The following is a 20,197-nucleotide window of genomic DNA, read 5'->3' as shown; positions in this document are numbered from 1 at the left end:
AAGAGGAGCTGCGTATGTTAAAAAAGCAGACTATAGACTGGGGGAAACTGTCTGCAAGACAGAAAGTACTGAGCAACTATTTTCAAGAGAAACTTGAAAACTGAGCCTCAGATCTTGCTGGCAGGGCACAGTGCCATTGAAGTGGCCCGACGCCTACAGGCATTTGACACCGTTCACCACTTCAGCTTTTATCTTCTCACGTTCAAAAACACATAGATGTCTGCATAGGTGGACTGCAAAGGCAGGGCACAGGGAGAACTCCCAGGCAACAAAAAACGTGCTGAGGACATGGCAGGAAAAGGGAGAATGACAGTAGCTGAGAGGAAGGGAAAAAATATCTTGAATAAGATGTTACCTATAAAGGATAGCCAGTGTGTATGTGACAGTTTAATGTGCTCCCCCATCCAAGCAGCCTTCTTTCTTTTTGAGGAAAATACTCAGTTTTCCTTAAAGCTAGGATACCACCGCTGCTTGTACAAATACCACATTATTCTGTAACTCTGATGCTTCTTGATACTGGCTGCCTCTAAGAATGGATTTTCACTGATTTTGTCCTCAAATTGTCATTTATTACTACAAAAGTTGCAGTAATAATCTAATTCTCCTCACAATTTTACTAGCTTGAATGGAGGATAATTACATCACACTCATGAACTTTTATGGAAGTGAGAAAAACAGAGTGGTAGGTGCTTAAAGGATGGATTTCTCCAATGCTGAGGCTGAGCTAAAAGTGATGTATTCATGATTTCCAGAAATTCTCACAGGCTTTGACTACATCTCAAAAGTGTCTACTTAGCAGTGAATCAGAGGAAGGCACAACCCCATCAACTACAGTGAAATGTTTCAAGCTACCTTAAAGAATAATTCTGTCTTCCCCAGCTTTCATACTCAGAGTTTTATTCCCCTCTGACAGCAATGATGAGTGAACAGAGCAGCAGCCTAGGACACATACATGGGTTCTCCTGGCCCGTCACCGTGCTGTGATACTGAACTAACAACAAACACTTCAGTTTTCCCATTCCTGTATATGGAGTAATCTTCTTTATAGTTTAATTTGAGCTCCCTTTACTAAAATTGCTATATGGGAACTAACAATTATGGTTAGAAAGCTCCAAGTAAAAATTGGAATGCCAAACAGAAGCTGAACGTACTAAGCTTTGCAGGTTTGAGGAAATTGAATTTTTGGCTCTCTAAGGCAAATCACCTCTATAACACAGATCTAGAGTCATTGGGAGGTACTCGTGCAAGGAGGTGATGTCACTTGAGAATAATGCTTTCGAGATATATTACTGCGTCACTGTAGAGGGGCAAAGTTGTATTTTAGGAGATGTAAAATAAAATGGAAGAATAGTTACTTGGCATTTGGTGTATTTGCTTAGGCAACTTGCAATTATCTTTGCTGAGCATCTTTAACAATGGCAACATGCTTTTGAACGAGGTGTCATGTGCCTTCTTGCCTTCTTTAGTGTGTATGTGTCTGATGTGTCATTGCCTAGAAACAAAAGTATGGCAGAAATACAGTTTGGGTTCAGGCCTTTCACTCTAGAGCCTCTGAAGTACAATAGGTAGGAGCAGATTAAATGTTAAAACATTCATCACTCCAGAGCTTGCCTATACCTCAGGTTCTTGAAAGAGTATCTTGTTTATCCAGGCAGCTCATCTCTCTTCTTACATTGCCATTACTAACGCTGGCAGTTTCCAAAAGGGAGTTATACCAAGGTGAGATCTGTTCTTTATGTGTGCCTTAAAATAATTTATGATGAATCCAGAAACTGCACAAAAATACTTCACAAGGTAAATATAAACAGGAGGGTGTACTGCCAACACTAAGCATTAAAAAGCAGAACCGTTCCAGATTTTATTTTTCATTTTTTAGTATTTAATTTTAAAAGTGACTGCCTACACTCGTTGATGAACAATAGAAATTTCAGATTTTATATTCTCAGATTTTTCTTTGCAAACACAAAAATGTGATGACTGTATATGGAGATTCCCAGGCATCCAGTGTGACTTCAGGAGCTGAAAGTGGTAATCCTTCTCCCACAGCTGCATAGCGAGATTCGTGAGATTTCTAAGGGCAAGAACTCCACATTTATTTCCTGGGAAACTCTTTCCGGCACAAGGAGGAGGAAAGAAAATTTACAAAAGTGTCCCCAAGTAAAGCAGAGATTGAGAAGAAAAGGACAAAAAGGATGTGCATAAAAATAACAGACAATTTTTCAAGAGAAAAAACTTGAATCAAATATGGGCCAAGAGGGCCAAAGGGAAAGAAGGAATTTATGCAGAGCATTCTTGGGAAAGCGGGGCAGAAAAAGAATGAGGTACCAAGCTCCCCAGGAGCTTCCCAGCCTTCACATGCCATTTTTTATTACTTGTCTTTGACTTTTAAAGCTATACACAGTTGGCTGGTTTATACCAGAAACAGGGACAATATTTTGGAACTATGTCTGAACTAGTAATTCTGATAATTTATGGTTTGAAACTGTGTAATTATAGCAGATAGCAAGAACAGAACTTTTGATTTTGGTAAACGGAACATTCCTACAAATACTGCAACAGTCACTGAAATTTCAAGAGAAGGAAGGATTTACTGTGACACAGCAAACACAAGGCCTGAGAAAAATGAACTTGGGAGGAGATACTGTATATGGGAAAACAAAAGAGGAAGCACTGTATTGTATTACAAGGTCATCTGCAAGGCATAAACCACTAAATTATAATTGCACTGTCGTATACTTCATTCCAGCAGATGTACAGCAAATAAAATTTACTGAAGGGAAGCACATTAAAAGGATAACAGAGTGCCCCTCTGTGGGCTAACACATCAGCAGGAGCCGTGCACACATTTCAGGACCTCTCTTTTGTTGTTGCAGCCGAGTGCCAGAGATGTTGGTTGAAACTTTTAAAGACAGGAGAGTTTTCTCTCTTTTTTTTTTTTGTACGCATTCATAGCGCAGTCTACATTGATCCTGTCCAGAAAGATTTTCTTAACAGGAGTACATCGGCAGAGGAGAGTTCAGATTTTATTGTCTCAGTACATAGGCACCAGAGAGTTCAGATGTTACTGTCCCAGTACCAACCAGTGCCACCCGCACCCCCGCCCCGCAGAGCAGATCTAACGGGGTCTCTCTGGGAGCAGGCACTGCAAGGGCTGCTGCCCCGGCTCGCTGTAAAATGCTTCACAGCCGCGTACCAGCGAGCGGGCTGCGGTCAGGGAAAAGGCCCATTTGGAACAGAAATTCTGGTACCGCATTTTTAGGAACACCTCCCCGAAGGAGAGCGCACCCCCCGTCCCCGTGCTGGCGGCTCCCCAGCCCCATGTGCCGCCCAAGGCCACCAGGCCCGGCCCTGCCCGCAGCGCCTTCTCCAGCCGCCACTCTCAGCTCCGCGGGGGCTGCGTGGGCCCCTCCGCGTCCCAGGGGACCGGCCAAAGCCCCCGCCGCTTCCCCCGCGCCTCGGCGCCGCCCGGGACCCGCAGGAGGAGCCCGGGGTCGAGCCCCGCGGCCCGGAGGTAACGCCCGGTAGCGGCCGGGGCACCTCGGCCCTGGGGCCCGGTGCCGCGGGGGGGCCGTGCTTCAACGCGCCGTGCGGGGCGCAGCCCGCCGGCACCGAGCCGCTCCCGCAAGCCGCCCGACCCCGCGGGCGCGGCCCGGCCCTGAGGCGGCGCGGGCGGTGGGAAGGGGCGGGGTGGTGCCCTGGCCCCTCACAGGCCGGCGGCCCCCAGCGCCTGGGCCTGGCCGCGCCTGCGCAGCGCCTGGCGGCAGCGGGGCCGTGCGGCAATGGCGCAGGCGGGCAGGGCCAGCCTCAAGGAGCAGCGATACGACCGGCAGCTGAGGTAGCGCGGCTGCGGCGTGCCCGGCTGTGCGGGGCTCCGCCGTCCCGGCCGGGCGGGCAGGGGTTGCCGCGGTGCCTGTCGCCGCCTGTCGCGGCAGGCCGGGCCCGGGCCCGCGGCAGCGGCTGCCTGCTGAGGCGCCGGGCCTGCGGAGCGGGGGCCCCGCCGGGCGCTGCCCTTGGCGGCCGCGGTTGCCGCCGAGCCCCGGGCCGTGCGCTGCGGCGGGGCTGGGGCTGGGGCCGGGCCGGCCGCGTGTGGGGCTCGCCGGGTCGGGGCCGGGGTCGCGGGGCGGCCGGAGGCGGGCGGGCGGGCCCGGGCCGCTCCCCCATGCTGGCGTACGCTTGACGGTGTCGGTAGCAGCTGCCGTGGATTGCGGCTTCTGTGCGGTAACTCTCTCCGCCGCGGCTGCGGCGGGTAACGTGCCCGTCCCTGTGAAATCAGGGCCGTCTGTGACCGAGCACCGACGGGTCCCGATGTCAGCTTGAATGCTGTTTTATAGATGCTTTAAATACCTGACTACACTCGTTAAGAGGCATTTCCATCTGCTTGTGCGTTTCAGTGTCTTGTATTATAAATTATAAACGATACAGGAAGGCATTATTCATAAGAACAGATGAAAAAGAGAGTGTTAAGGTTTAGGACAAAACGTGCCTAAGGAGTGTTTTGACTCCTGGTGACTTTTTTAAAAGTTAAATACATGACAACAGAGCAAGGTGCGTGCATTCATATGGCGTAAAGATGGAGAGAACAAAGCGTCAGTAAAATCGGGGGGCTCGTTAGAAACTTCGAAGTTTGCCACAGTACATTTTATTAGGGAAAACTTATACTGGTTAGTACTATTCAGCTTCTGTCAACAATGAATGGAAAGTAGCACACTAGCCTCCATTTGTAATTGTTTTCATTTCTTTCTTTGTATTGACTTTATGATGTGAAATGAAATAATTTCATAATTTTGGTTTCCATCCCCATATAGATTGTGGGGTGACCACGGACAAGAAGCGTTAGAATCTGCCCATGTTTGTGTGATAAATGCAACAGCAACAGGAACCGAAATACTCAAAAACTTAGTGCTACCAGGTAAATAGATACCTCTTCTGTATTTTCGTTGTAATGTATCTGTTAACTTCATAATGCCTAGTTGTATTAATTTTTTTTTTCTCCAAGGTATTGGTTCATTTACAATTGTCGATGGGCATCAGGTTTCTGGAGAAGATGTTGGAAATAAGTAGGTTTGTTACTGATTTCCATTACATTTTGAGAAGTAACAGGGTTTTATAAATAGTTCCATCTCTATACTTGTTAAGAAGTCCTATAAAATACTTTTAAAAGCCTGTGTTTCTCTAAGTGTTTTGTGGTTTTGGATATTGACATATGCGGCGTGCCCTTTCATGTTAGCTGCTAAATTCGACGTTTTTCTTAGTTGCTGTGTTTGTACCTTACAAGTCTATGATAATGCAAGATTTTCTTGTGTTTCAGCATGGCTACATGTGTTTTCCATTATTTTGGTGATGAAGATAATTAACTTTCCATTAGTTTATCATTGTGAAAGTGTGACTGATAACCATTTATTAGCTTTCATAGCTTTGAAAGACTGCGCAGCAGGGGAAAGGATAAGAAATTCTTTACAAACCCTGTTAAAAAAAAAAAGTCTACTAATTCTAGATCACTTTCTCTTACAGTTGAGGTAGATACCTACAAAATTGGTCTACTTACAGGGGTTATATGAGGGAGAAGGATATTCCATTACATGCAGAAATTAATACTGATGAGTCCTTCATTAGTCTAGTGAAAAAAAATCTGCTGTATGATCCTGGCTTCTAGAGGAGCTTGGTGTGTCTTACTTTGAAGGTTTGTGGCTTGGGCATTGAAGAGTTTCCTTACGAACCTAATGGTGAGGAAAACACAGCAGCAGTGAGAAGAAAAGCACAGTCCCCTTTGGTTTGTTGTGCATGAGTCAACAACATATTCTGCCCTACACAGTGTAGCTTTAATGTTGTTTTTTTTCAAACCAAAATTGACATGTAGCTTTTTTTCTTGTCTCTTTTTCAGTTTCTTTCTACAAAAAAGCCATATCGGTCAGGTAAGGTGGTAATAAATGTCACTTTAGATGTATTGAAAGCATGGAAGTATTCCATAAATAGTGAAATACAGTAGTATGAGTAATGCTAAAAACATGCATGTTTAAGTTAAAGTCGATTTACTCTGATGGAGTTCCCCATGCTTACTTTTTAGTTGCTCGTGAGAAAATAAGCTCAGTTTTGGCGAGATTGCACAAAAAAAAATGAATGCAACAGGGTTAAGAAAATTTTTGGAAGGGTGAGGTGGAAGAGCATTGAGGTTGAAGGAGTAAAGATAAGAGTAGAGAGGTAAATGGAGGGCTAATCGCAGAAAGGCATGGGTGACTCCTGGAAATTCTGCAGTAAAGCTGGAAATTAATAAATAACTGTTACATAAGTTTTGTTTTTAAAATACTATTAAAAATGGTCTCAAACAAGTGCCAGCTGTTATGGGGTTTATTTTTTCTTCAGATAAGCAGGGCTTGGAATAAAAAACCCTAGCTTATGATGAAATTGTGTTGTGTTTTTTGGGGGGGAGGTGGCAGTGGAGGTGTTTGGTTTTGTTTGGGTTTTTAGTATGTAACATATATGGTACTGTTATACTGTATAAATTACATTTCAAGTGGTTAAATGTTGTTTTGATTGTTCTGAAACAGAATCGTGCCCAGAGTGCCACTGAGCTCTTGCAAGAATTGAACAATGATGTTACTGGAAACTTTGTTGAAGAGGTTTGTTTTCCTGTGTTAGTTGTATGTTTCCTGTTATGCAACGTGATAAAAGTATGAAATAATAGCTAAGTGTTGTCTTTTTAATGTTGAAATAGCTTCATGATAAAACAGCATTGGAGGAAGGAGATCTTAAGTTATCTGCAAAAAGTCAATTGATGTACTTTAAACGTTATTTTGTAACTTCATAATTGTGTAACTTTCACTTCACACTTTATGATCAATTTTGAACAGACAATGTGTATTCAGAAATTTTCAGTGTTTCCTGACAGTTTTTTTCCCCCCCCCTTACTAATTAGAGTGCAGAAGAACTTCTGGACAATGACCCTTCCTTTTTCAGTCGGTTTAACTTAGTGGTTGCAACACAACTACCAGAAAGGTAAAGAATCATCTAAAGTTTGATTTTGTTCAGTTGTAAAAGCGGGTTTCAACTGCAGGCTATTCTTGCAGGAAAACTTGGCAAAACAGAACTCTGTCACTGTGAAGGAAAATTACGGTAAATGGCATGTTTCTATATGTTAATACATAGTTTAAAATCTGTTTCAGATCCATGTGTGACTCCCAGGTGCTGTTTCAGGTGCATTTGTCTGTCACATACTTTTTTTGTAGTGAAAATTGTTTCTGGTCCAAAATCACTGTAACAAGTATTTTTCTAATGTAAAACCTATCAGATGATAGGGTATGTGATAACTTTAGATCTTTGGAAATTTATTTTATCGTTTGTATAACTCTTTCCAATTTACATGTGTATGTAATTATATTTCCCATGTAAAGTTTGTCAAGACCAGAAGTTCTGGGGGTTGTTTGAGTTGTTTTTTTTTTTTTTTTTACCTCTTGCTCATGAGAGGCCTCTTGTATGCTGCCTTCCAGTAAGAGGTGCAGATCAAGAATGACAGCTCTGAGTACTGAGAAACCTGGGGGAGAAGAACATGCTTCTGTTTCACCAGACATGCTGCCTCCACAGAAGCAAGATGTTGCTGGACGGATGATTGTTAAATCTTGCTTTTCTAAGGAAGTGGCTGTTCCTCCCCTTCCTTACAGCGGAGCTGGAGATACTGTCTCTCATAGAAATAAGAGCCAACTTGTATCTTTGAGGTGTTGATTCCCTTGCAAATAAAGTGTATTTCTTATGTGTTGTTCAAAAATCTCTCATTAGAACTGCCTCTACTGGAATTTACATTTGTGCAACACACAGATCTAATTATTTTTTTCACAACTCAAAAGAAGTTTTTTGTTTGGTATTTGGAGTGAAATATAAGTAAGCAACTGGATAAACACGTTTCTGCCCTAGTGTAAGTTCACATATAAAATTATTCGTATATGCTTAGAATTATGGTAATACTAGTTCTCTCAGCTTCTTTTTCACAAATAACTCATACAAGAGTTAATGTTATAATTAACGGTTGTCCTCTTGTACATCTGGGAAAAAATTAAAATATGTTTTTCCTTACAGTACGTTGCTGCGTTTGGCTGAACTTCTCTGGAATTTTAATGTTCCTCTGCTCGTCTGCAGGACTTATGGACTGGTTGGTTATATGAGAGTCATTATTAAAGAACATACAGGTTAGAGGGTTTTCTGAAATAAACACTTTTCTAAAAGGTTTAAAGCTTCCATATGTAATGTCAGTCTGAATTTTTTTTTTCATCTTGTGATGTATTTGATATTTAAGTCTTACATTGTTTGCAGTTCATCACCAGCAGCATTCTTTGAGGAATGCATAGTAATTATGAATTGCCACAAATAGTGAAATTTGAGATTATCCTGCTATTAAAGTTAACTTAAGCAAAACACTTATTTTGAGAATTGAGCAGTGAGAAGGTGATACACTGTATGTGATGTATAGCTCTGATTTGAGGGCTGAACATAACACAGTGAAATACATTGTATAATTTTTTTCACAGTTATTGAATCTCATCCTGACAATACGTTAGAAGATCTGAGACTGGACAAACCATTTCCAGAATTAAGGGAACACATTCAGTCTTATGACTTGGATCATATGGACAAGAAGGTTGGTATGTGGTTTGCACTACATTCTCTAAGACAGATGCAGGCATAGAGCAGGGATGCTATGGAAGTGACTCTTGAGAGATTACTTGGGGTTTTGTGATGTCAGGTCTCACCTGAACCAGAGACAACTGTAGAATCAGTTGTGAGGTGCTATTTTTGATCTCTGCCCCAGTGTTACAGTGTGTATTTAAACCTTAAGCAAGTCAGGGCCTTGGGAGGTAGGGAATATTTTTGAATGACTTGATCTTTCATTAGACTGATTCCCCCTCACTCCCTCTTTAATTTTTATTTTTATGATTACCTACTTATGCAGAACTTTGCAGTGTGGGTATTTGTGCACAGCATAAGTTCCACTCCAGAAAAATATTGGAGAACTTGGCTGAGACACCCTTTTTTTAAAGTAAAAGAATAATACTTTAATGGTTTGTGTTGTAGTTAGAGAATGTTCTTTCTGAATCAAAATCTGGAACATGTTCTGTGTCTTCAGAATAGTGGAAGGGATGTTAGGAGACATTTAAAATAGGTTTTTAATTTGTTTCCTGTTTTTATCTTTTCTCAACTTGACAAAGATTTCTCTGCTGTTCAATTACAGGACCATAGTCACACTCCATGGATTGTGATTGTAGCCAAGTATCTAACAAAATGGTTCAACGAGGTATGTTGCGAAACTGGATAAGTCACCTGTCTATTGTTGTTATTATTGTTGTTGTTGTTGTTCTTATTATTGATGTCTTTTCTAAACTAGGTGGTTATTTTGGCACTGTGTAACAAAGATAACAAGGTAGAATCATTAAAAAAAACCCAACTAATTGAAATACAAGTGAATGTATGCGAACAATGACAGACTCCTAGAGTTCAGCAGTCTGAACTAACAATGAGGTTAGTAGTAGGTATTTTAAAGAAAAAATCTTTTTGTGTTTTTCAATTCAGAAAAGTGAGCAGTTGCCTAAGACTTACAAAGAAAAAGAAGCCTTCAGACAGCTGATACGGCAAGGTAATATATGGCCTAGGGGTCACCCAATCCTACTGGCAGAAATATATAAGGCAATACCTGAAAAATAATCAGAAGTTCTCTTGGGGTTAATTTATGAAAAATCTGCTGGCCTATGCAGTATGATTCTTCTGCTAAATGCTTGTTTTATACAGGTGGATCTTAAGAACGCAAACTTGCTTATAAATGCAGTTTGGCATTGTTTCATACTGTTTGCTGTTGAAGATCAGGAGTGTGTTTTGATGTGGGTGGGAGGAAAGGCCTTAAGAGAAAATCCTGTAGAAGATGTTGGTAATTAACATGGAAAATGTGATAGAGGAAACCAGGTGGCTTTTGACACTGGAATTATTATTAACTGCAAGTTGGTTGGGCAGTTGACTCGCCAAACTGCAGGTTATTGCATCTCTGAATGACCAGTCGAGAGAGACAGATTATGTAGCTACTGAATACACTATAACCAGTGTGTGAACAGATGTCATTGGTGCAAGTGTTTTAATCTAATTTTGCAGGTGCTGAAATTGACGTATTTCTAGATCTTACAAATGCATCTGTCTTAAATATTTGATTGTAGAATAAAAACATTAACTAAATTTTTGATATTTTGTCACTTCACGTTGGCATATGTGCAAATTGCTGGGTGGTTTTGTCATCCTTATCCCCAGGCTGGGCCATGGAAACGTTCTGATCTCTAGTAATTACCTTTGCTTAAATCGGGTTTTTAGTAGAGTCCGTTCCTTGGTCTGGCATGCTGTGTGGGTTCACAAGTATTTGAAAAATTTAAGGAAAAAAACCCCAACACATTATTGGGAAAGGGGAAGAGAATTGAACTGCCTTTTTATTTCCATCTACGTTAGTTTAGTTATTGTTAAATTTTATTATCTCTCACACACAAACTGGTATTTTTGAGACAAGTAACTGCTATTAAACATCACAGGAGAATGAATTATATGCAGAATCTACTGCTAAAACTAACTATGTATACATCTTACTGGTAATTCGGTTCTTTGCTGATTAGCTTTAATGCCACAAAAACACGCAGAGCCAGTCTGTTCTCTTGGTAAGACATAAATAAGATGTAATTCAGGGAATTGCATGTTGAATTTCTTTTCAATAAGGTATCCTAAAGAATGAAAATGGGACCCCAGAAGATGAGGAAAACTTTGAAGAAGCTATAAAGAATGTGAACACAGCATTAAATACAACAGAGGTAAAATAAACATTTATATGATAAAACTAAAGAAATTTCAACTGCTTTGTGTTTTTTTCAGATCATATTATGCACTTCTAGGACAGGAATTCCATTTGCAACATCTATTTTTAGGTAAAGCAGGATTAGTACAATTTTTAAATGAAATAATGTGAAGTAATACAGGACTAGAAATTCTGGAAATCAGAATTGACCTGGCAATTCTTTTTATTTCCTCACTCATGCAAGGAAGTTACTTTTCCTTCTTGAAGACTTGAATTCAAGTATAGAGTGAGTCAGTAACCAGAGTTCATTAGTAGTTCATTCCTGTCTTAGACTTTTGCAGTTTAGCCTGTAAAAGAAAATCTGTTAAGTGCTTGGTACAGTTACAAAGAATTGGCAGTCACTGGTGTGGATGATGATAGACTGAAATACATTGCCGAGCGACCTGGAAAGCATTTGTGGAAATTGTGCCATATTGAAGCTGGTTGCTTCAATAAATACAGTATTTATTCTGTATAGAAATCAAGGGCTGCAAGGGACCTCTGACTCGGCAAATTCACTACTTACCTCTTGAAGAAACATGTTAAATTCCTTTTGTAAACTGATCAAGCTTAAAAACATAAAAATTGACGTTTTCATTGTTTTAAATAATACTGAAGTAGTAACTCATGATTTAGAATTGAGCTCTGATTTCCTTCATCTCTCATCCATGGTAAATTGTAAAAGCTGCATGGGGTAAAAGCACATTCTGTGATTCTTTCTAGATTACTTTTCATTTTCATTTGAACTGTGCTGATCCTTGCTTGGATTGTCATGTTAAATCTCCCAAGGAAGCAGCAGGTAAAACTTAGTGCTGTCCTCTCAGCTACTACAAGCTGTGACCCCGGATATTAAGGAGTGGTTTCAGTTTCTGTGCCAGGGTGAACTGCAGCAGTTAAGGAGTCAAAACACTTTACTTTTGCAGCCCCTTTTCACTTCCCCAGCCTTTTTGCTCCTCTGCCTCTAGCAGATAGGATGGGTAGCTGGGACTGGTAGTACCTTTTGCTGATGCTTGCTACCAGGTTTTTTTTTTAAATCTTTAAGGTGAGATTTTGTTTGTAACATTCATCTTGATCAGAAGCATGTGCCTTGTTCTCAGGCAGTGCTACTATTTGAAATGTGTCTGAGAAGCACTATGTAAGATTCGGAGAATATTTTGGCATGAATTTGATGTCACTTGCAGTTGGCTCACCTATGTAATGAGTGTTGAGATAATTCAAGAAATTGGATTGGGTTGTTTATTTACTCGACTTCCAATTTTTTTCGTAGATTCCGAGATGTATTGAAGAGATTTTTAATGATGATTGCTGCATAAAACTCACAGAGCAGGTAATGAATTAATTAAATTAAGACTTAAATGTAGAAAAAGCATCATGAGTAACATTTGTGTACATAACTGTGTCTCATGCATTTGCAGTCACCCTCTTTCTGGATTTTGGCTCGAGCTGTAAAGGAATTTGTGGCAAACGAGGGGCAAGGAGGCCTGCCTGTCCGGGGCACTATTCCTGATATGATAGCAGACTCCAGTAGATTTATCAAATTGCAAAATGTGTAAGTATAAAATTTTTTTCCTTTAATAGTTACTAATGATAGTAAGTAGTGATGACTTCACACCTCACAAAGTGCATGGATTCCTGTATTTAAAAAAAAAAGTGTGTATGTGGGGCTGGAGTGAGACGAGGTGTGGGAAGCACAGCAGCCTGGCACTATCTGCTGTCTGTATAGGTGTTATTTGCCGTTTGGAACCAGGGCCTAAGCCTTCAGTGCATCCCAGTTTCCTAAGGTTGGCTAGTAAGTGACTACTTTTCTTAGTTCCAGGTCCAGTAAAGGCTTTCCTGTAGGTACATCCCATAGCCCAGCTGCTGCTGTCCAAAGCAGATTGTTGCTTAAAGACAACCTTGTGTTTTTTCTCCTCAATATATATGTCAACCTGGGTACAGGAATTGTAGTTTACTAGTTACTTCCTTCAAAGGGCATTCATTAGAATTGAGTGCTTGGTAGGTAAGGAAGGGCAGAGTCTTTGTGGGGGAACATGAACTGCAAATTCTGAACAGCATCAGTGCGGATCAAGATTTTAGGGAGACCATCTCTGAATGCGTGTATCCTCAACATAAACTTACTGTTCCTGTGCATCCTGGACATGATGCAAACTGCTGGGGCAAAAAGACTGTCTTACAGTGTTACCACAGCTTCTTCACAGTTGATTGCTTCATCCTCCTCTTTTTTTATAATCTTTAGTGAAGCATTATCTTTCAGAAGACTCTAAATCTGTCTGTGCAGTTGTCCTGTTCAATTGTTTAAGTAAGAAAGTATTATTTCTAACATATTTTGATCGTTTCTTCATAGATTGAGACACAGCCTCTACTAGAAAAAGGATTTTGTGCCTTAATAGTATTTACTAATTAAAATGGAATCTGTAATTTTAGAGATGCATTCCTCAGAACTGTGACAAATAGCATTAAAAAGATGGATATCAAGAATCTAAACCTGTTACATGTCTAAAATAATTGATTGCTATTGCTTCATGGAAGTTGCTTTGTATAACGACAGTAAAGCCAAGAATTTGTGTTGTTGTTTTGCTACATGAAACCATAATTGCTTGGATTTGCAGATACTCTAGCCTGCAAATCTGAATTCTGTAAGCATTAGTCCTGAATTTACAAATCATTACATACTTAAGTTCTCAATTCCAATAAGCATTACAGGTTTTACTTTGCAGATAAAACAGTTGCAGTCCTTAAAGTGAGCTCTTAAATAGAATTTTATTAAATACTCTGTTGTTGAGGTGTTTGCATTGTCATAGTTATTAACAGAACTAATATGCTATGGCTAAAAATAGAAAAATACAGAAATTAATAAAAGAAACCCAATGAAGGGCATACAGCTGTTTTACTGAAACTACTTAATATTCTTCCTCTGACTGTAGTAATATTAATTGTAATTTTAAATGGCTTCTAGAAAACTGTTCAGCATGTAGTTTTTAAGCCACACGTTTAATGAACAGCTCAGCCATGCCAAAATATCATACAGAGGTAATAATAGGTAGCTCACATCCGTTAATGTGCCTTGTATTTTATCTTCATAATACAAAATAAAAAGAATTATCTTCACTGTGAGGTCAATGGCTTTATACTCTAATTATTAAGACTTATTTTATTATTAACAGATACCGTGAAAAAGCAAAGAAGGATATCGCTGCTGTTGGTAACCATGCTGCTAAATTGTTACAATCCCTAGGCAAGGTAATTACAAATGTTCGGCCATTCTGACAGGTTACAAATATTTTTTTCCCTGACATTCTGTACAGAAATAAATCGCAGGAGACAGATATGAAAAGAGAAGGCTTAATTACCTCATTGTTTTCAAAAGGCTTAAGTAAGTTCTAATGAAATTTAATATCTGTGGTCTGTTTTATTTATCACTTCTGGTTTGGCCATATAAAATTAAGACATAAGACATACAGGGATGTATAATTTGCAGTTTAAGATAACTAGTTGTTCTTGTAAAAAAAAAAAAAGCTATTTAGCAATTAATATATTAGTATCTCTGGAAATATAAATTCTCTGGTCATTGTATGTACTGGAATGAGTATATTCTCTCTTTTAGGCACCTGAGTCTATTTCAGAGAGAGAATTAAAATTGCTTTGTGAGTATGCTTGGATTCTGTTGCTGTGTTTATGCAAATGATCAAATAATACAAAACTTTTGAATTATAATGTTATTAGTAACTTGGTATTTGAATTTTTTGAGTGTTTAGCAGTTGCATCCCTCATCTTTAGTGTAAGTAACATATGTTCAGCATCTCTCAGTAGTGAGGCCATAAAAGTTGGCTTTTAAAAGATACGATGTTTTTTCAGGTCCAAACAACAGGTAGCAGTTGTCCTCCACTTTTGCAGGCTCTGAAAACTTCTGGTAGTCTGAAAAGGTAAAACAGGGATGCAGTGAGCAGTATTGTTGATGGCATTTTAGGTTATGTCTGTTCTGGATATGTGTACGTGTCCACACAGCAGCCTAGATGAGCATCCATCTCATGATTATCCATCCATGAGCAACTGGAAAATTGTTCTGTAAGCGCGTAGCCAAGAGCATGCTGCCTCCCTGTTGACATATCATATGCTGGGAGTTTTGAGAACCTCGCAGTTGCTCATACCCGAGTGCTAGGTCATAGCAGCTGCACATCGGATTGTTTCATAGCGATGATACTGAAGAAGAACCTTCTCGTGCTCATAGCTGTACTGTTAGAATGTTAATTGCGAATATGCGGGGCAGTGGTAGATGTCACGGAGAGAACCCATGTTCATTTGCAGCATGGAAGAGGCAAACATGAAGTTGATGGCAGTGATTGATGAATTACTATAGGAGAGCTAAACATGTGAGCTGTTACATTAACATGGCAGATATGTTTAGATTCTAGAAGTAAAGCGGCATGAAGTATTTCACTAAAATACTTGTGATCATAGACCTAAATGTAGTTTAATTGATTTTATGACTCCAGGCCACTGAAAGAAACAGAAAAGTGTTAAATGAAATTATAATTTCAGTCTTTCATGTTTAACACATCAGAGATACAAGTGTTTAGTAATTTGTGATGCATTCAAGTAGGTAATGTTCTCCTTTCTGCATCCTCTGCTTAGGCAGCAACTCAGCTTTTCTCAGAGTAGTGCGATGTAGATCTCTATCTGAAGAATATGGTTTAAACACCTTTAACAAGGATGAAATCAGTAAGTACTTTTTTGGCACCTACTTTAATTGCATTTTCAGCTTGAAATGGTTTTGTTATCACAAAGAATTGTATATTACACGTGCTGTTTCATTATGCAGTTTTATAATTTGGTGTCAACTAGAAGTATGGGTTTTTTGAAGTCTAGAATGTTGAAATCAGTTTGATTTTGAAAGTTCAAGAATGGCATTAGAGATTGCATGTTTTGGGTTTTTTTGTCATTGCAGATTTTATTCTTGATAGCACATGATAAAACACAGCTTTCTTCAAATTTCTCTTTTTCTGTACCTCAGTTGTTTCTGACAGAGCTGGAAAGGTGCTTCCACCTGACTAAAGATATGAGAATAACTGTATTGGTCCCTGTCAGCTTATCTTTTCAGTATGCGAACTAGCAAACTAGTTACTTAATACTGCATTTTATTTTTTGAACCTGCATATATTAAAAACTTTAAAAGTTGGAAATACTTTTTATCATGATTTTTTAAATTAAGCTTATACATTTTGTCCAAAACTTTCAGAGGACTTGCATATACAAAGTGTATGCATTTTGCTTACGCGTACATTTTGTAATATTTATAACTTAAGTGAAAGCGCCTTGAACTAATTGGTAATATGCAATGTGAGTTAAGTAGTTAGACTACTGAGCTGTATGTTAAGGGATTTAAGACCTGTTTTATAATTGCAGTTGTTAGTTAAATACATGAAGCATATGTTTCAAATCCCAAAATTACAAGTAAGGGATATCCCATTTGATGTTGTAACAGCTGTCACAGTTGAAATGTGAATATCTTTACTGAAGTTTATATCAAATACATATGGTATGGTTTTGTCGTATACTCTCGAGTCAAAATTGTGTATCTGGCAGTTGGCTCACTGAGATCCTCAGCTGCAGGTTGTTTCCATTCAGACTTCTTTTTACTGCAGATTTTACAGTTCAATCACATGGAAAATACTTGATTTCAAGTAATACAAAACCTTTCTTTTCCCGTTTCATCTGTACTAGCTAACCAGTTCTCTTGCTGTTTGCAGTTTCTCGTATGGATAACCCAGACAGTGAAGTAGTGCTGTACTTGATGCTACGGGCTGTAGATAGATTTTACAAGCAGCATGGTAGATATCCAGGTATGTTAATACCAGAGTTACTTCATGTCATCAAAAGAAATATGAAGATCCAATACTTACTATAATACTAGCTATAAGCTACAAATATGGCATTAGTTGTAGTTTTGTTGCCATATTAATGTGACTAGAAGAATGTGAGAATTAAAGCAAGATTTTTTTCTGTGTGGGAACTTAGGAAGTCTGAATTTATACCACTGAAATGGGTTCCATGGGTTATAAATCTGTTCAGCTATGCAGTAATTTGTTGTTACAATGAGTACCAACAACAGAATACTCAATTATTGTTATTGCTGTAGTATTAATACTCCAGTATAGTAATCAACATAGAAACTTTTCAGAAAAATAAAATATGCTGCTATTTAAACCCATTAACTTTGAATATGAGTTACAGTTCTGTGATGAAACAGGTAACTTATTTTCCAGGTGTCTACAACTATCAGGTAGAAGATGATATTGGAAAACTAAAATCATGCCTTACTGGTTTCTTACAAGAACATGGGTTGTCTGTAGTGGTGAAAGATGACTATGTTCATGAGTTGTAAGTATTGTATCTTAAGGGTCGACTTTGTGGGTAAAACTGACCTGAAAGTACTAATTGTTACTTTGCTGTCCAGTTGTCGCTATGGAGCTGCTGAGCCACATGCTATTGCTGCCTTCATGGGAGGTAAGAATGCCACTGTATTTCTGAGGTCCACACAAACCAACCAACCTGCTGTAGTACATACTTGAGTCGGAAGCTCCGCTGTTAATTACTTTGTATTGTCAGAGCAGAGACTGTAATCACAGACTGTAGTCAAAGAATTAGAACAAAATCCTCCCACTTCATACTCCAGATGTGACGTATAGAAAAAGACACAGCAGGGGTTTAAAGTCAGTAAAAGAAACCAGATAAACTTAAATCTCAGCAGATCAATTCTAGTAGCTTAAAAATGTGTTTAAAAATAAAATGCTTGGAAGGCTTTGTGTTAATCCTTTAACACAATATATGTATGTTAAGTATCTATTAAATATAGATTGCTTACCTTAATTCAACCTGCAGGTATTACCAAAACTGAGTTCATTTTAATGGATGCTCAAAATTGATATATCAGTTAACTTATGGTATTTGGCTTCATATGGTGCTGAAGATAATTATGTACTAAATACTCCATGGATGTAGGTATCTTTTCCTGATTAAGTGAAAAATTGTATGTGCAGTGCATTAGAAAAATATGTGAAGATAACTATTAAAGAAATAACAGAATATTTCATGCTACAGCAGAACACAAAGGGATCACAGTCAACTGACCCTTCAGTTCATTTAACTGTACATGGTTGTTTTTTTTAATTGAACTTCTCTGTTTCATTCGGAGAATTCACAACTTTCATGGGTCTGTCTGCTCACATTTTTACTCTGTGTGTGTACACAAACACACAGAGAGGAAGTATATACAGCACAGTGTATGTAAAGCTGACCTTTGGAGTAGCAGCTTTCTGAGCCTGTTAGTATACTTAGGAGGAAAAAATGCCTTTCACTACTTCTAGGAGTTGTATCAGGTGCTTCCAAATTAATTTGTGTCAAGATAAATAAGTCTTTTACTGTTTTTTTAAATACGATGTGCTAACTAACTTCTGGTTTGTCTCTCTTTTTTTACAGGAGCAGCTGCACAGGAGGTTATAAAAGTCATTACAGGGCAGTTTGTAATTTTTAATAACACCTACATTTACAGTGGGATGTCACAGACATCAGCAACTTTCCAGCTTTAGGTTAATGATGTTGTGTTTGTTGCCACCAGGTGCTGCTGCTGTGTTCTGTATATACTGTGGTATTCTGCCACTGACGGGACTGTTCTGTATTGCCTGCGAATTAAAGTTCCTTTCTTTGTAACAACTTTATCTTTTTTTTTTCTTTTTTTCCTGAGGACAAATAAAATAATACCAAATCCTGAATATTTTAAATCTAGAATTTTCTGATTCACCTTGAAAATTAAAAAGCAGCCGCAGCTGCTTGTGGGCAGGGTAGGTTGCATTTACACATGAGTTTTCTTGGTTTGCAGCAGGGCTGAGTGTGTTCCCTTAAAGCTGCCCTTCAGCTGGCGGGGGGGACGCACACGGGGGGAAAATGGCGCCTGCCAGGCGGCGGTCTGAGGGGGTAAAGTGAGGAGGACTCGGGAGAGCTGCAGGGGCTTTTAGTGGATTCAGAGGTGTTACGGAGAGGGATTGCTGCCTGAAGGCTTCGCGTTCGGCTCTGTTCATCTGGTAAAAGGGGTGTTGGTTTTTTTCCACACCTCGGACGATGGCCGGCTGGCCTGCAGACGGGCCAGCTCCCGGGCGGGCAGGGCGGTGAGGGGGCGGGGGGGGGGGGGGGGGGATGGGGCGCGCGCAGCTGGCGCGAAGGGCGCGGGGTGGCGGCTCCCCTCAGGCGGGGCGGGCCCGGTGCCGCCGCTGTGGCTGACCGGAGCCGGGCCGCAGGTACCTCATCTGCCCTGCTTCCCGCCCTTCCCCAGAGCCGGCAGAATGATTTTGCTGTTTCATCCTTAGACTGTTGGCCTCTTCCACCACCCCACCCCCCCTTTTTTTTTTTTTTTTAAATCCTTTCTATGTGCTTTCCCTTTTATATTTGGGATAATCTTGAGTACTGGCTATGACTTACACTTCAAAGCCAAACTCTGATAATGGGCTATAAATCATACATGGCTTGTTGGAGAGGGAGGAGATGAATGCTAAAATAGCACTGGAAGACTTCAAAGCACTGTCACACTGAACACTGTCTCTAGCAGACGCATCCTCAGCTGATGGTGTGAATTTTGTTTTCAGTAGGACACCAACTATCCAGACTTCTCCCACTGTATAGGATTTGGCCACTGCGTTTTGAAAAGGAAAAGCTCCCCCTGGCACTGGCAGTTTCTGTCCTGGTGTGGGCCATCAGCGAGGCCTGGCTGACAGGGGACGTGCCCACAGCCTCTGGGTGGGCTCCCTGCCCTCCCATGCCCACCCTTCTGCATGTTCAAGCCATGTGCTCTAATGCTGCTGAACGAGATTAATATATGTAAACTCTTTCTATGAGTGTTTCTTTGAGGTTTGAAGGGATGTTACTGAGTTATTTCCCATAACTGGTGAGAAAGAGGTAATCTTTTACGTGCAACACTTGCCGGAAGTCTGTTGCAGCAAATCCTGTTATTGATCTTTTCATCTTTGCCCTGTGATGCAACAACAGAGTTGAGCTATTTACGTTTGGCTTATAAATACGATTTTGTGTACCTTCCATGTGTTGCAAAAGAAAAAGATCCAGCTAATGTCAGGACATAACTTTCTATAGTGTCTAAAAAACCTTGTGCTTCTATTAAAGGCTCTTTAATTGTATAAATGTGTATTTAACTAAAGTTTAATGAAATTAAATTGGCTTTGAAGGGAGCTCATTTTTACAGTCTCTGTTAAGGAATATGTAGGTAGCTTTTGTTTTCCCTTAGGCTAGCAAGGTAGTAACAGTAGGGGCAAAGAACGGCGAGGAAGACTTGCAAGCTTTCCACTA

At 40.0% G+C, this 20,197-nt stretch overlaps 1 protein-coding gene across 2 annotated transcripts; it reads left to right on the top strand.

Moving 5' to 3' along the window:
* Positions 1–3,674: 3,674 nt before the first annotated feature.
* On the top strand, positions 3,675–18,615 carry NAE1 (NEDD8 activating enzyme E1 subunit 1). 2 transcript variants are annotated; one of them, XM_055818675.1, is made up of 20 exons: positions 3,675–3,835; positions 4,806–4,909; positions 4,997–5,057; positions 5,882–5,912; positions 6,546–6,617; positions 6,914–6,993; positions 8,068–8,177; positions 8,517–8,626; positions 9,218–9,280; positions 9,556–9,619; positions 10,732–10,823; positions 12,114–12,173; positions 12,262–12,395; positions 14,011–14,086; positions 14,451–14,490; positions 15,479–15,565; positions 16,594–16,686; positions 17,110–17,224; positions 17,301–17,350; positions 18,323–18,615. In XM_055818675.1, exons 1-20 carry the CDS (start codon positions 3,780–3,782, stop codon positions 18,430–18,432), a joined length of 1,608 nt encoding a protein of 535 aa, XP_055674650.1. In that variant the 5' UTR covers positions 3,675–3,779; the 3' UTR covers positions 18,433–18,615. The 2 variants fall into 2 exon arrangements, with proteins under 2 accessions (XP_055674650.1, XP_055674651.1); XM_055818676.1 differs by having other exon boundaries at positions 3,802–3,835; positions 4,997–5,061.
* Positions 18,616–20,197: the final 1,582 nt, after the last annotated feature.

Source organism: Falco peregrinus, chromosome 14 (genome assembly GCF_023634155.1).
Source record: "Falco peregrinus isolate bFalPer1 chromosome 14, bFalPer1.pri, whole genome shotgun sequence".
NCBI lineage: Eukaryota > Metazoa > Chordata > Aves > Falconiformes > Falconidae > Falco > Falco peregrinus.
This window is presented reverse-complemented; position numbering and strand designations above follow the sequence as displayed.